General features: G+C 36.5%; 1 protein-coding gene across 1 annotated transcript in view; it reads right to left on the reverse strand.

Annotated features, from left to right (window-relative positions):
* The window catches only part of ADCY8 (adenylate cyclase 8), a 123,281-nt gene that overhangs the window by 82,693 nt on the left and 22,937 nt on the right, over positions 1 to 17,651 (reverse strand). Inside the window, exon 2 of the mRNA XM_082755464.1 lies at positions 13,733 to 13,882. Coding sequence (XP_082611590.1) covers positions 13,733 to 13,882 — 150 coding nt within the window. The remainder of the gene's footprint in view (positions 1 to 13,732; positions 13,883 to 17,651) is intronic.

Genomic DNA, 17,651 nt, shown 5'->3' on the forward strand with positions numbered 1-17,651 from the left:
GTGATTAAAAATCTATTGTCAGGTGTCAAAGTAGGCTCCTTTCTCACCAACCAGTTAAATCATGTAAGAATATGGCAAACTTAATGCCTGCTTGCCCTATGCAATCTGAGCCATAGAATTCTGGTTATAGGGCTTCCAGTTTGTATTTTCATGTCTTTCCAATATCATTTTGGACTCTTAAAAACTTAGCTTATCTTGTATCATGCTGGGAGGTGGTGGAAAAACTTCCTGCTGAGAGATTTTTTGAGAATGGTACCTGTTCAGCTGCCGTCTGAAAAACAGTATTCCTCCATAAAATACTCAGGAAAAAATGTTAAAATATTTTTAAAAGTAACATGATTAATATTTAACCTAAGTGCAGCCAATGTTTACTCTGTGTGGCACTGGCACAATGGTCAGCTCACCATAAGGTCAAACACACAACACTATGCTGCATGGGAATGGAGGAGAGCACATCTGGAACCAAGAGCTGAAGGGAGCAAGATTTCATTCCTTGACATCAGCAGCCACCTGTTAGATCTGCTTGGCTATATCACAAAATGATCTCCTGACACTGCCTTGTCATCTGAGCTGTCTTTTAACTTAAGCAATAGAAAATACAGGTGATGAATTCAGTATGTATATACTGCAGTGTTTAATAAGCTCAGATCATCTAGATCCTAACATGATTTTCGTAGATGAAGAACACGTTAGGCTTATATTACAAGAGGAAAGCCAATCATGCAACAAAGACATACAGTGAAAAGCAGACGTTACAAACCAACATGTGTTACTATGCTGTCTTGTTGACGTGAAACTATGCTTATAAGTGATGCTGTCCAGTGCTGCAGTAATCCAAACACATATTCAGTACATTTTTTTTTTTCCCTTCTGTGTTAGGTGATTCTATAGAGGTAAAATATCCAGAAGAAAAACATTTATATGGAAATATGACAAATTACTCAACAAAAAGTATAGTACTGTATTCTAACATTTTGTTTTCCATAAATTCCAGTCAGTCTGGACAGGAAGGGCTAAGCAGTACCTTAAGAACAGAAGAAAGACTGAAGTGTATTCTGTAGATGGATTCCATAATGGAATCATTTTAAGCTATTCTATGTTTTACATGAATAAAAGGGGAGAGTAAAATGGCTGCTACAAGTCAATTTTGTTCTAAAAGATCAGGTTGGCCCCATCTGACTTTAATGTCTGTAGTTCTATGCCCTGGTACACTTTCACTCTTCTAAGACTGCTATGACTTTGGTGCTGTTGGATCATCATGTAATTCTTCTGCACTACTTGTACTTTCCATTTATTTAGATTTTTTTTCTTTTTTTTTTTTTTCTTTTTTTTTTTTTTCTTTTTTTCATTTTGTTACTTTATTTGCCATTTCAGAAATTACTAGACCACTTCAACAAAATATACTTTTCTCAACAGTATAAGTTATTGTAGATAATGACACGGGAGATGTCAGAAAGCAAGATCACATGCCATTTATTCTCAGCTTTATATGACTCAATCACTGCAGAACATAGACATGAAAAAGAGCTAGGATGTCATTCTGATCAAAACAAGGAATCCAGGCAATCTGTCTTTTGAGAGACTTGCAAGACCCCAATCTTAAACAGCATAAGCTAGATAAAACTTCCCTTGGAAGTTTCAGGAGGTGGAACAGTGGTCACTTGGTGAAAATCAAATCTCTTTTAATAGAGTTGTAGGTGGGTACTTAAATACTGATGATGTGAAAGACATTCAACCTATTCATAAACTTTAATCCAAAAATTTTATCTTACCTTAAATGATCTTAACAATTGCATCAGTGACTTGCCTCTGGCTAGCTTAGAATTAATATTGCTCATTTACAGAGAATTTAAAACTATTATTTGGACATCAGAATCCCTATTAATTATGATGATTACAAGGACTTTTGAAAGACTCCTGCAGTCATTCCAGGGTATTAAGGAAAGTTAGTGTAAAGTTCTGATCCTGAACAAGAAATAAAAATGACCTTAAAACAGGTAAGTCTATTTACAGCTTAGAAAAGGTGCTAGCCTGATGAGTTTGGAACCTGGAGTTCTTTATTTAAGCAGAGATGACTGCAATGCAGACCAGATGGCAAAAGTGTCTCATCACTGTAGGGGGCTTAAACTATTTCATTCCCCTTACTCATTTCACCTTTGTCCACTTCCTTGAGGCAATCAGCATGGGTCATGAGCCAGTGGTAACTGTGATAATAGCTTTTTTTTTTTTCTTTTTTCCTTTCTTTCTTTCTTAGACACCTCTGTCCTTAGCAAGGAGCTGAGAACACAGAAGTCAGAGGCCACCAAATACTGATCAATGAGCTATGAGTCCCATTTGCTATTGATGAACACAGTAATTGAACAGCTTTAGAGATTAAGAAAAAAAAAAAAAAAAAAAAAAAAAAAAAAGAATCCAAAAGGGATGGGAAGCAGTTTTATTCCTCAGCAATATCTTCTAGGGAAAACTCCCATGTCTGAAGTCCTACCACTCTTCAGGGTTATTTTTTTATTTTTTCCCTCTATAAATTGTACTTCATTGTCTGATTCTGAACTCTGTAGTGTTGCTTGTAAATCCTCTATTTGTGTCCATGTGACTAGTCCAGATTTACAAGTAATGGAAGAGAAGGCGGAGAATTATTTTTATTTCATTTTTACCTTACAATTTTACTTGAAAGCAAAATCTGGGTCTTGCACTCTGAGGATAAGAAACAAACATCACCAGCAAATTTCTCAAGTGTGGACAAGCAGAATGTGAAGGAACAGCACCTAAAGTTTGACATGCAAAATGTGTTTTCTACTGAAAGTGGAAGTGAGCAGATGAGGTATATTGAGACAAGAAGATGTAGAGAATGAATGTGCTGGTCCTGTAATGTGTTCCCTGGAACTAACAGAAACTTAATCTCAGACTCACAGTATTGTAGGGGTTAGAAGGGACCTTAAGAGATCATCGGGTCCAACCCCCCTGCCAAAACAGGTTCCTTAGAGCAGGTTGCCCAGGTAGGCATCCAGACAGGCCTTGAATATCTCTGGAGAAGGAGACTCCACAACCTCCCTGGGCAGCCTGTTCCAGTGCTCCGTCACCCTCACCGTGAAGAAGTTCTCTCTCATGTTGATGTGGAACTTCTTGTGATCCATTTTGTGGTCATTGCTCCTTGTTCTGTCCCCACAAACTACTGAAAAGAGGTTGGCTATATTCCTCCATCTCCCACACTTAAGATATTTGTAAACATAAGATTCCCTCTCAGTCTTATCTTCTCAAGTGTGAATAAGTGTGTATGATCCGATTTGATGCGATTCTGTTCTGTTCTGTTCTGTTCTGTTCTATTCTGTTCTATTCTATTCAATTCCATGCTATTCCAGTCCATTCCAGTCCATTCTTTATTTTATTTTATTTTATTTTATTTTATTTTATTTTATTTTATTTTATTTTATTTTATTTTATTTTATTTTATTTTATTATATTTTATTATTTTATTTTATTTTATTTTATTTTATTTTATTTTATTTTATTTTATTTTATTTTATTTTATTTTATTTTATTTTATTTTATTTTATTTTTTACAAGGAATAAAAATCTGTTAAGGGACCTAGGTCAGTTTCTGAATCATAATACGAATTAAGAAGAACAATATAAAGTCTATATATCCCTTCAGCTGTTGGATTACCCCGTAAGTTTTTATACCAAGTATGAACCTCAAAATACCAAAGGAGCAATTTCAAGAACAAATTTTTATTGAGACACCACTATTTAAAAAAGTTTGAAGAACTGGGAAACCTTTCTGAGCATCTCAGATTCAACACTCTGAGTTTCTTATACAGAAGAAAACTGGATTAAATGTAATCTCTAACCAGAGGTTTTCACAGAATTTTTAATTGGAAGGTTATTGTCTACTCTCTGAAAATAAAAGCTCAATTACTGCGACCACAATTTTTATTTATGAAGCATTTAAAACTAGTTTAAAAATCATGTGACCTCTAAACTTCAGATTATTGTTTTTTCAAACCAAATCTGAACTTTATCCTCATAGCAGTTTAGACAGATTTTCATATTCTTAGCACTGATATCAGAGAAGATGACTTTATAGTGTTTAACCCTCTTAAAGTGTCCTTTCCAATCTCAGCCCAATCTGTTCTGACTTTAAAGGTTGCAAAGTACTGATGGTTGATTAAAATCTAGATCTGTAAGAGCTTCATAAAACATGTAAGCTTCTTTAAAAAAACACAGAATTCATCAGTCTGCAGAGAGCCTGTTAAAGCTATAGGAAATAGAGACTGTTGCAGGGGCAAGTGCGAAATAGTCCTTAGGAAGCAGAGGTAGAAGGGAAACAAATGGTCAGAAAGAACGATTTTCTAATGGAGAAGAGGTTTAGACAAGATTAATGCTGTTCCACAGAGAACAGGAAAAACTAAATAGGGTGGCAGCAGACTTCTGGAGACTAAGGGATGTGCTCTCCTTCTTCTGTCCTAAAAGCTGCATGTGAACGATACGAAGTGAGTTCCCACCCAGAAACCAATCCTCTTCTTGCCTAGTCAAATGGTCCATTAGAATGTTTGAGTTCAAATCCATCATAGAAATCATATGAAATAATAACCAAACTGTTTTAACTTTCAAAATGAGCTTTAATTGAATTTGCGGAATATTCTATGAGAAAGAAATCAGCTGTAATGTAGTTTGCCAGTAAAGCAGTGGTAGGACTTACAGGGGAGAGAAGTCTGCTTGTGTATTTTTATATGGGACTCTTCTTTTTAGATCATTTAATGAATACAAATTTCTTCTTATTATTCCCCATAAATCTGACAAAATTGAGAATTATGCCTGCAGAAGCCTATCTTAACCCCAGCTTGACTGGAAGCATCCCCAGAAGTGTGGTGGATCAAGTATGAAGGACCTTTTCTCCTGAGTAATCCTTGCAAGAGAAGAGGCAGACAGCAGTTGTTCCCTCAGTCACCCCCTGTCTTAATTGCTCCTTTTTCCAGCCTTCAGGCCAGTCTCCTCTGACAGCATGCCAGAAACCCAAGAAGCCATAAATAATGCTTAGGAAGACATTGAGAAGGGGTTTTATTTTTGTATAAAATGACTTTGTTTTGGTGAAATTTCAGAAGATACCTGCAGAGAAAGGGTATCTGCTTTCTGAAGAACATATTGGAGAGGGATGCAAAAAATCAGATAAAGAGGCTATTGCATTGTGGTTCTAGAACCTTTTAGCAAAGGGTAACTTCACTGTAGGCAACAACGTAGTGTTAGAGTAGAATAAATTTGTTTATTTGGCTTCTCAGAGGTTAAAAATATGGATGATTTCTTTCTGATTTTTGTCTTAGTCTCTATTAACAGCTTAGCACAGCTGTATCAATGCAGCTTTTCTGGTGAGCTCCCTGCACACGAGGTAGAGAGTTTTCTTTTCATGAATGATGCAGAACCTGCTGCCATGAGAACAAGAAGAAACACCTCACAGGAGGATGAAAGTAAGCATCACACAGATCTGAACTGATTTCACCTGTCATCTTGAACAACTGCAGAGAAAATCCTTTCGTAAAACAGTATCATGTGCTCTAACTCTAATATAAAAATAAAATATGCAAATAAAATGTTTCAGAAAGGTAATGTTTTCACAGAATCACAGAACCACGGAATGGCTGAGGTTGGAAGGGACCTCTGAAGATCATCTAGTCCAATCCCCCTACCAAGCAGGGTCACCTAGGACACATTGCACAGGATGGCATCCTTCTGGGTTTTGAATATGTCCAGAGAAGGAGACTCCACGACCTCCCTGGGCAACCTGTTCCAGTGCTCTGTCACCCTCACAATAAAGAAATGTTTCCTCATATTCAGCTGGAACTTCCTGTGCTTCAGTTTGTGACCATTGCCTCCTGTCCCTTCACTGGGTGCCAGAGAGAAGAGTCTGTCCCCATCTTCTTGACACCCTCCATTCAGGTATTTCTACACACTGATAAGATCTCCTCTCAGTCTTTCTTCTCCAGGCTAAACAGGCCCAGCTCTCTTATCCTTTCCTTGTATGAAAGAGGTTCCAGTCCCCTAATCATCTTTGTAGCACTCCTCTGGACTTGCTCCAGTAATTCCATGTCCCTCTTGTCCTGGGGAGCCCAGAACTGAACACAGCTCTCCAGATGAGGCTTCACCAGGGATGAATGAAGGGGCAGGATCACCTCCCTTGATCTGCTGACAACACTCTTCCTAATGCCTAATGCACTACTGGATACCATTGGCTTTCTTGGCCACAGGGGCACATTGCTGACTCATGGTCAGCCTGCTGTCCACCAGGACTCCCAGGTCCTTCTCCACAGGGCTGCTTTCCAACTGGTCATCTCCCAACCTGTACTGGTGCATGAGGTTATTCCTCCCTAGGTGCAGGATCCTGCATTTGCCTTTGTTGAACTTCATGAGATTCCTCACCTCGAAATGCTCCAGCCTGTCCAGGTTCCTCTGAATGGCAGCACAGCCCTCTGGCGTCACTCCTCCGAGCTCTGTGCTGTCAGCAAACTTGCTGAAGGTGCACTCTGTCCTGCCTGACCAACCTCTTCTCCTCCTGACCGGGTGACCTGCCTGGTGGATGAGGGAAAAGCTGTTGATGTAGTCTACCTATACTTCAGTAAGGGCTTTGACACAGTCTCCCACAATATTCTCCTGGAGAGGCTGACAGCCCATGGATCAGACAGGTACAATCTTTGCTGTGTTAAAAACTGGCTGGGCAGCTGGGTCCAGAGAGTGGTGGTGAATGGGGTGAAATACAGCTGGCAACCACTCATCAGTGGCGTTCCCCAGGGGTTAGGGCCCATCCTCTTTAATACCTTTATTGATGATTTGGATGAGGGAATGGAGTGTACCCTCAGTAAGTCTGCAGACCATGTTGGAGGGAAGTGTCAATCTACCAGAGGGTAGGAAGGCCCTGCAGAGGGACCTGGACAGGATGGAACAATGGGCAGAGGACAATGGGATGAGGTTTAACATGGCTAAGTGCTGGGTCCTGCACTTTGTCCACAACAACCCCATGCAATGGTACAGGCTTAGGGCAAAGTGGCTTGAAAGCTATGCAGAGGAAAAAAATCTGCAGGTACTGATTGAAGCTTACCTGAACATGAGCTGGCAATGTGCCCAGGTGGCCAAAAAGGCTAATGGCATCCTAGCTTGTATAAGGAATAGTGCAGTCAGCAGGACCAGGGAGGTGACCGTTCCCCTGTACTCTGCTCTGGTGAGGCCGCACCTCAAATATTGTGTTCAGTTTTGGGCCCCTCAGTACCAGAAGGACATCAAGACTTTGGAGCACGTCCAGAAAAGGGCTACAAAACTGGTGAAGGGCCTGGAACACATGTCCTGTGAGGAGCGGCTGAGGGAACTGGGGGTGTTTAGTCTGGAGAAGAGGAGGCTCAGGGGAAACCTTATTGCTCTCTGCAACTACATGAAATTAAATTGTGGGGAACTGGGGGTTGGCCTCTTCTCACAGGTAACTAGTAATTGAAATCTTCTATGATTGAGATCTTATTACAAAATCTCTAATGTTAGAGGTATGTGCTGGACTAATTTTTAAAGCTATTTAGCAAGTTAACTGCTGTGATGTTCTTGTATCAGTTACGACTCCACCTATATCTTTAGACATTGGAAATTTTGTAAGTCAAAATATTCACCTCCTTGCATAATAGTTGTTTTCAGATAGATATAGCTTCCTGTGTGTGTGTGTGCTGGAGGAAGAGGTAGACTGTTATCTGAGAAATTATGTGTAATTAAATGGCAATATATGACGGTTTAAAATGTTAGACAAATTTCAAACAAATACGAATTGCTGAATAAAGAGCAAGTAAGGACATCATAGAGGCCTTACAAGTTCAAATTGTTCTAAAGACATCATTTCAATGTATGTGTGGATTTAATACATCATTCATGTGAAGTTAAGGACTTTGTTTTGAAGAGAAATAGAAATGAAATGTCATGTAGGTTTCTGTTCTTCACTGAAAGCAATTTCATAACATTTTTAAAATGAGGAAAATGATATATTCCTTGTTTTTGAAAGTTTTACAGTAGCTAATTAAGAAAATAAGTTATACTTTTCCATTTTCATTGCCTAGGTATAATGAAATCAGAATCACCTACTGTGCCTTTACAATAAAATCAAGATGAAAAGGAAGAAAATGTTTTTGAACTGGTTGTTAACAAAACACTGCACTGAGTGTAAACCTTTTTGAAATGCAGAGATACCAAATAAAAATATTGAACCAATTTTTTAAACAGGTAATGGTAAGTGATGATGTCCTTGAAAAAAAATTGATTCAACAAAACTGAGAACCTCACATTCTTCATTTATACATAATTACCATGTGGTGAAAACAAAATTGGAGGATATTTTATGGATGCTGTTTTTGGCTGTTTGATATAACTATGTATCTTAAACACAAACAGGTAGCTTCATTTCATTAGAAAATATTTAAATTAATGGTTTAGTCCATAGCTGGTAAACTGAGACTGTTTTTACAACATAATATCTTGTTATCTTTCTGCCTTCTTTTCTTGTTTCTCTAATCCTTCTGTCTTTCTATGGTACAGTTTTTCTGGTAGTCATTGGCAGTGGAGTCTCATTCAACTAAACCAAGCTGTAAGATATTTTAAATCTTCACCAAAATTATAATTTTGAAATGAAAATAGAGAAAGCAGGGGACAGATGTGTTCCCTCAGTTTCACGGAGTGCTGAGATTTCCACGTGTTATCACTTAGATATTACTGTATCTAAGTGCATAAACATTGTTAGCAATGAATGCTGGAGTAATTCTCTTTTGTATCCAAGGTACAATTCACTTTATTATAATAGTGATTAGATTTAGGAAACACATTACTGTTGAAACTGCTAATATGTTTTTATTAACAACCTCAATTGCTTAAAAATTCAAAACCAAACCAAAACAAAAAACAGATCCTCAGTGAAGTAGTTAATCTTGAAAATATGACTGAAACTCTGAACTTTCTGAAATGTTTCTGAAAATTTTACTGAAAAGTCTTGTTGAGAATAACAGCAATTGATGGAATGATAGGAAAGGAAGGATGGAACAGAAAAGATTATAATGCTTAATTGTATAGAGTTTTGGAAACATGCAAGCTAGAATTTAAGTCACTTAAGAGCTTTGAAAAAACTCTCTTTATGAATCTTTCCTTTCATACAGGACTACACTTCACCCTCTTCCTCCTGTGCAGTAAATGAATCAACCTGAAAGCTAAACTTGCACCTGAAGATATTTTCTATGAACAATGGGTGAATCAATGGAGTGAATCTATAATTACAGCTGTATGGTTGAGGGCATAATGTGGCATATAGAGTTTTCTCCAGAGCAAAATTACTTGGACCATCAAACTGGAAAAAAAACACATAGCCATATTGAAACAGAGCCAGGAGTCTGTAAGTCCTGAAACCCTAAAAAAGAAAGAGATTGCAGGCCAATGGAAAATGACAGTGGGAAAACAAAACAAAAGAAACAAACAAAAATCACATCTGTCAAAATTTCAGCTCAGAATGCACAAACAAGAAAACAAACAAAAAGCATTATTTCCCCATAGTTGGACAAACTATGATTATGGTGGCTTTAACTTCTATTTTCAATGCAGTCCACAAAAAAAGCAAATGAGAAATGAAAGAATGAGACTATTATTTCCACTGAAAAATAATTCAGCTTCTCAAGATGAAAATCATTGGGAAATACAGAACATCATCTCTTGCTTTCCACCACAAGACAGAAGGTAATATGTTACAAACTTTATATTTGTATTCCAGGAAATCTGCACGTACATTAGGGAATTCTTAAAAATCCCTGAATCCCAAGCAGGTCCCTACTGAGCAGTTCTAATTTCTTGTACACCTTCATGTGTATATTGGCTCTAAAACTCTCTTGCCTCTAAAATATAAATTATAAAACATTTGCCACAAAACTGATGACTTTCCATAACTGAATCTTTTAGGCATTATGTAATGCTGAATAATGATAACAATAACATTTAAAGTTATTAGAATGATGGATAATAAGAGATGATAAATATAAGGTATATTGAGGGGTCATTTCGAGAGCACAGAAATGATTTTTTAGTTTTCTCAATGTACAGTAATGCCTGAAGTATTTATATGAGCTTTACAATTGGAAAAAGAAAAAAAAAAAAAAAAAAGTTTTCCTATGCAAATACTTATGAAAGTATATAATATTCCTTTTTTTTTTTTTTTTTTTTTTTTTTTTTGACTCATGTTTTTTTCCTTAGCTGGTCTTATGTTTTAAACCAAGTTAGTACAAAACCAGACCATATGGGACCTATCTTGCAACTTGTCATACTTCATATGACATGTTATGTATGACATATTGGGTGGAAACAAAACTTGAGAGATTGTAATTATGCCACCTATTACCAAAAAAGGAAACAGTACCACCAATGAAAGCAACAAGAAGCTTGACCTTCGTGTAAGAAACCTTAAGTTTAGACAGCTTATGAGAAGCAGAGGAGAAATAAATAATGAGAAACAGAGGAGGAATGGATTTCAGGTTTTCAGTCATATTAAGGATGAAATTTCTTGCAGTTATGGGAAAACCAGTGTGTAACTTTGAGAATATCTACTTTTGAGGACCTATTGATAACAATAATGAAAATAGTTTATAACACTTATGTCAAAAGAAAATAGTCTCTTCAAAATTAAAAGAGAATGTTTGTTTTCTTATTGTTTCTCCTCTTTAACACAGAACCACAGAATCACAGAATTTCTAGGTTGTAAGAGACCTCAAGATCATCGAGTCCAACCTCTGACCTAACGCTAGCAGTCCCCACTAAACCATATCCCATTCCTTATTGAATATTAGCTAAAATTTTAGCCATCTGGTTTTTAAATATATATATATATATATTTAAAAGCCCATGCAGTTATTGAATAAGGAGGAAATATTTCATTCATACCTTCTGCTTTTTATTTATTTTTTTCTTACTTTAAAGTTATATTGTGACTCCTGGAATGTTATCTGGAAGAACTGCACAAATAACTATACTTCTATTTACTTACCACATTTTTAGCTCCTTATTTGTAGAAAATTTCATAAGCCACATGACAGCTATTGGCCTGTGCACTCTCCCCACCCCCACTCCTATATCATATATGTTCACTGGAAAGTCATATAATGAATTTATTAAACTTTATCAGGATTTAATCCTTTCTAAAATGTACATGAACAAGCAATATAATTTTTATAGTCATGCGTGATAAAAACTACAGATCCCCTGTATCATGAAATAAATGTCTTGAAGATAAAGAAAAAATGCTAGCAGTCCTTGGATCACTGCCCATGGTACCGATCAAGTGAGCATGATCAATCTGCTCAAAAAAGCAGCCAGCCAATGTGTGACATTGACAGTCATCTTAAAGAAGATATGTTTAAAAATTGCTTAAATGAGCCACTATTTCAGAAGCAAAGGGAAAAAAGAAATTGGAGGGAAAAAGTCTCCATTCCTCAAGAAATTTGAATATTTCATTTTATTGTTGTCCCAAATACAAATGGGGATATTTTGTATATAAAATATTATGTGTGTGTGTATAATATCTGTAACATATATACGTGTGTATATATTGCATATTATACAATACTTTCAGGATGAAAATTAGGAGAAATTTCTTCTCAGAAAGAGTGGTTAGGCATTGGAATAGGTCATCCAGGGAGATGGTGGTGTCACCATCCCTGGGGATGTTTAAGGTTGTATGTGTTACTTAGGAACGTGGTTTAGTGGGTAACATTGATAGTAGGGGGGTAGTTGGACCGGGTGATTTTAGAGGTATTTTCCAACTGTAACCATTCTATGATTTTATGATTCTATATACATTCAAAATGTATCAATATAATATATGTACTTTTCAGATTTTCTTTTGCATTACTATATAAAGTATAATATAGAATATGGAATATATAGTATAAATACATTATATTATGTAATATACAAAATATATTTATATATAGATGTTCATAATAAAACGTTCCAACAGAGTTATTGGAAGTATATCAAAATATTTTGTACCTAATTTTGGGGTTAGTTTATCATTAATTTGAATTTTAGATCTCTTTGATTTAGTGACCAGATGTCTGTGTTTTCTATTTAGGGCCAGGCTATATTTGCATTTCCAGTCATATGATGCCTATAGCACACTACTTTTTTTGGTTATAGGTGAGTCTCAACCGCAGAAAAGTGACTCTGCAGGAAGTTCTGCCCTCAGGAAACAACTCAGCTCCAAAACCTTGCAAAACACTGGGCCAAGACAAAATGCACAGATTAGAAGCAAATATTTAGATTCAACCCCTACTTTCAGCCACACTGAAAGAAACCTCTGTGTATGTGTGTGTGTTTGTTTTTAAAACCCTTTGAAATGGAAGTATCTTGTCTTCATTTTCCTAATAGGAAATAACATTTCAGCAAAATTGAATTTCTCAGGAAAAAATATTTTCTTCATAGAAATTTCATTTTCCCTGAGAAAACAAAATAATTCTAATGGAAAATCCTCAGAATCATCTGGAGCAGGGGAATTTTCTGATGGTGTTTTCTAAATAATTTTACAATGAACTCTAGGAAACAATGATGAAAGTAAACCTTACAAAATGTTAGTTTACTAAAGATTAGACAAGAAGAGAGATTAAAAAAAAAAAGCCCGCAAAATCCATAAACCACAAAAACGTAGTCCTAGTCCTACAGTTAAAATGAGAACAGATTATTCTAGAGAGAGTCCAGCTTTCCCTCAAAGACTTCCTAGTCAGCAACAGCTGGAGAGACTTTCTGAGATAGATAACCGGCATCACCCTGCACAGGCATTCCTTCAGTTCTCATGTAAAGTCTAAAACATGACATCTTCCTGGATATCTTTATGATATCTTTATAATACACATGTCCATACAGGAGGACAACATAAATTCTTTTGAGAAAGAAAGAGTAGTGTAACACTATATATTTTGTATGTATTTTGGCTGTATTTTGATCTCAATGCAACTTCTAAAATAACATGTGAACCTTCTTCTGATATTTCAGTAGGAATGCAAAATATGCATAACACTAAATATAATTTCTGCTGCCTTGTTACAAATTAATAAGCAGCAAACTTCCTTTTAATGGATGCCTCAGTTCTATTTTGGAAATGATGATGTACTTAAGAACAATTGCACCAGCTTTGACCAAATGTTCACCTAGTCAAGTATGCTATTGCACACAGTGACCAAAAGGAGATCTCAGAAGAGTTTAAGAATAGAGTGATACTTCCCTGTAGGGGCATCACAGCTCCAAAAACTGATCTGTGAGACAAAGGATGTTTTAGGATTTTCTTTGCCCAGGCAGGGTTTTCTTCCATGAACTTAGTTCAACTGATATGAACTTTTTATATCCAAAACATGCTGAAAAATCTAGTTTTGCAGTTTAATCTCACTTGTGTAAAGAAATGTTTTTTTAACACCTGTGAGCTATTGTTTCACATGATGGCCCCTTCTTCTTGTGAGGCGAAATGACAATGACCAGCCAGCCATTCACTATTCACCTGATTTCTCAAAGAAAATCTTTAAAATGTCATATCAGATCGATACACAGCAGCAAAATAACAACAATCATCTCACTTAACCTGCACAAATCAGGTTGTATCACACTGGAATCAGTAAGGTTACAAATGAGAGAGCAGCTTGGTCTTTTTCAATTATCAATTCCAGTTAATACAAAAATAAGAATATTTCTCCAATACCTGACGCTGGTTTTCTGTCTCAAGCCTCAGTCTGGCTTCTACACATCTTCTGGTCTCCAGGAAGGCTTGACGTTGTGCTCTGTCTGATAGGTAGCTAATGAAGATTCCTGCAGTGTTCATACACATAAATAACACTGCTTGAGCCGCTATCTGCAATGAACAACAAGCAGGATTTTATCAGGCAACAGAAATAACAATATCAGTTTAAAAAAATAGGAGAGAGAATGACTGCTCTGCAGTCATGTTGGCTGTAAAACTAAATGGTTAGGAAAGTTTTCATAGAAGAATCCCCTGGATCTTAATTAACGGCATCAAACATATAAAATTCTCTCTGCCTCGAGGAAGAAAGATACAGTATTTGGGGGCATTAAACTCTAGTTGAACCACAAATGATGTTTCCAAGAACTGACTCACAGGGCTATAGTCAAGAATGATTACAAACATAATTAACAATTTGTTTTTGCACTGTCTTTTCTGTAGAAGCAACTTTGTGATTTGTTTCATGGTTTAGTTTGAGTGCAAAGCCATATTAAGGAAAACAAAGAGTGTCATTTAGCTAAGAATTACTATCAGTAATAATAGTTATTCTGTTATTATTAACCAAATTAAATAAATTCATTTTCAGCTGAAGTCAAAGCACAAGCTTGCACAATCTGAATCCTGAACCATCCAACAAGGTAAGCTGAAAGCATAACCAAATGCTTTCATAGCCTGTGTCTGTGTACATAAACCTTTTCTTCACTGATGCCTATATAAAATCTACAGTCATTCCTTGTAGAAGGTGCAGGTGTAGTAGAGGTTATTTTTGTGTTTTTGTTGTTGTTTTTGTTATTGTTGTGTTTTGTTGTTGTTTTGTTTTGTTTTGTAAAATCCGTGTAGTTGTTGAATAAGAAGAAAATATTTTATTCTTATGGTCTATGGGTCATGGTCTAGAAATTGCATTTTTGTAGTGTTATCTTATAATCAGTTGCCCTGAAATCCATCTTGCTTCTTCCAATAGAAAACATTTAGCAAAGCTCCCTAATCTCATTGTGATGCTGTGCCTAAGAACTGCAAGTCTCGTTCCTCACATTCATGCGGGCTACAGAAGTGAGATTTGATATCAGACTAAATGCATTTGGCAGAAACTTCAGCTTTATGCATTCCTATATTTCTGAATCTGGAGCATTGTTCTAGGATAGTGCAGGGAATTCATTTACAATTTATATGCCTTGATTAAATGAGTATGCATATCCTGGCTCCAGCTGAAGTTCTGTTTAACCTTTGCCAATAATAGACATCTAGGCAAAGCTTTTGAGAAATAAGGCTTGATTAGCATGATCTTTGCATCTTTCTAGCTTCCAGGATCCTGTGGTTTACAGCACCTTTGAGCTGGAGGTGGCATACTCCATCCATCTGCTCAACAGCCCCCGGTAGATCTACCATGTGCATTTTTCTCTGATTTCTTTCTGAAGCTAATTATACCTTTGGCCCTTATGGCATCTGATGACAAAGATTTCTACAATTTAATTAGGCACTTTGTGATAAATATGCTTCCTTTATTTTTCTTTAATTTGCGTCCCTATCATTTCTTTGAGTGCCGCATCATGTTTTTAATACGAGAAACAGTGACTAATCATTCCCAATTCATCTTCCTTTCAACTTACCTGATTTTACTGAGTTATATCATACCTTCTCTCAGCCTTTTCTTTAAAAGAGGGAGGAATTCAAGAGTATTTAGCCTCACTGTGTTTTTCACAATTCCACCTCTCTACTATTTTTTTTCCTTTCTTCCACATTACCCTGTTTGTCTAGAGATAATGTGCCTGAGACCAGCCAGTTTCCACTCAACACTTTCTACCTTTGCTCCACTATAAAACAGAAAATACAGTAATTCAACCCATGAGATAACTCCTTTTTTTCCACAGGCTTCTAGTAAGTGTATGACGGGTTGACATGAGATAAGACCAGTTTGGATTGCATTGTTCAGCACAACTGAACTCAGCTGTGGGTGGCTGGAGAAGTCAACATTTCATATGATTTTGACCAACCTGAAGATAATCTGTGCACACACACTAGGAAAGCTAGGGTTTAGGGTGACAAAAACAAACAATCAGAAGTCTAGTGTCAGGGTATTCTTGTTTATTTGCAAATTCAATTGTAACATCCACATGAGCCTAGTTCAGTCACCTGTCTCTGCTAATACTCAAGACTAGTTCCACTCGCTTCAGCAGATCTCCTTAGAGCAAATGCAGTAGAATTTGGCCTTCAATTAGATTTCATGAGTACATAATTTGATTTGGACAAAGGGAATTAAGGAAAACATGCTACAGGTAAAACTGCAGAGGCAGAATTTGCTTTTCTTACACATAGTCATCTGACTGAAACAAATCTAAAGAGGAAACTGCTCTGCCTTGCAAAAATGTCAGTCTGTGTCTCTTCTTAATAAAAATGATAATAATTTTTAAAATATAAAAATAAATCCATAAAAGACTTGAGTCTTTTGTTGTCACTCCTTTCTCTTGCTGTTTACAGTGGTCATTTCCAGAAGCCTTGTAGGATTTTCTTTTGCATATCAGGGCCACAGTCCACGGTACACTATGATTTTATAAGATGCGTGCTGTTTCAGATCTTTTTGACTGACCTGAAGATAATTAACGCTCACACAGTAGGAAAGCTGAGGTATAGGGTGAAAAAAGGGAAAATGTTTTCACATTTAAAATTCCTTTAGTACATTTTTACCTTGCACAGGACTCAAATAAGTAGCTATAGCAGAAATATCAGGTAATCTTAAAAGCCATGAGTGATACATTTTGATGTTAAATAGAGCTCTGGGAGGTCTGCTTCTCATATATATTATAAATTGCAGACAAAAAGAGTATCCATCACCATGCTGCTTGGGAATATTTGTGTAACAGGACCTGCACTGTCCATGCTGAACCTGCGGTTGCACATGACTGAAAGCACGATGAATACAGATAAAGAAAGTTACTTGAGAAGATCATGCAGGTGGTTAGAAATAGCCATAAAAATATTACTCTAAAACTTTGCTTTCCACATTTCTCAGAGGAGGTAATTAAAAGTTTAGTTCACAGAGAAATCACTTGTCAAATCAAATTTACATTTATAAAGTATCCTTCATAGAGGCACCTTAGGGCACTTTGCAAAGTTGATGTGAAAAACAAAAACAAAAACAAAAACAAACAAACAAACAAAAACAAAGGCAACGAAAGGAGAAAATGCAGGTCAGACAAGTTTAAACTTAAATTTGACAGTACACATGGTTCTGACCAATTCATCTATATTTGTGATTGTATGAAAAGGGTTTTGCTGGAGTAGCTGAAAACAAGATAATATTTAGAGTGAATTTGGGAACAACCAGATCTCAGGCAAAGAAACAATTAAAAGGCACTGGACACAGCTGGTCAGGTGGAAGTATTAATCAAAGTAGGTACAGTATAGGGAACAGGGATGGAGAAATCATTAAAAAGACAGTGAAGGAGCTCAAAAGACTGTTGTGAAGTGGTAGGTGAATCCCAGACACAGAAAGATTATCACAACAGAACTGAATGTAGTTCAGGGAACTGGAAATTCAGAAGGGTACTGGTGAGGGAGTTTGTCTGAGCTGTTGAGAGCAGAGCTGGGTTATGCATAAAAACAGCATTTAGTAGGCATTTCTGTTAAGAGAAACTAGTTGAGTTTGTCTTGATTTGGAGTTTATGACTGTTTCCAGGAGTGTATACTCAGAGAGTGAGTTAGGGAGGAGTTTGCAAATGTCAAAAAGTTTTAGATCTTCAAAAATCATAACTGATGTGTGTTTGAATTCTGCCATGTGCTTCCTCGTTGAAAAAGTGCTTTTGTCCATCAGGGAATTTAAATCAATAAGGTCTGCTGTAGGGTCTCCTAATTCAGTGCTTTCTGAGACCTGCCAGTAATAGAC

This window comes from Aythya marila, assembly GCF_965140915.1.
Source record: "Aythya marila genome assembly, chromosome: 2".
In the NCBI taxonomy this organism is placed as follows: domain Eukaryota; kingdom Metazoa; phylum Chordata; class Aves; order Anseriformes; family Anatidae; genus Aythya; species Aythya marila.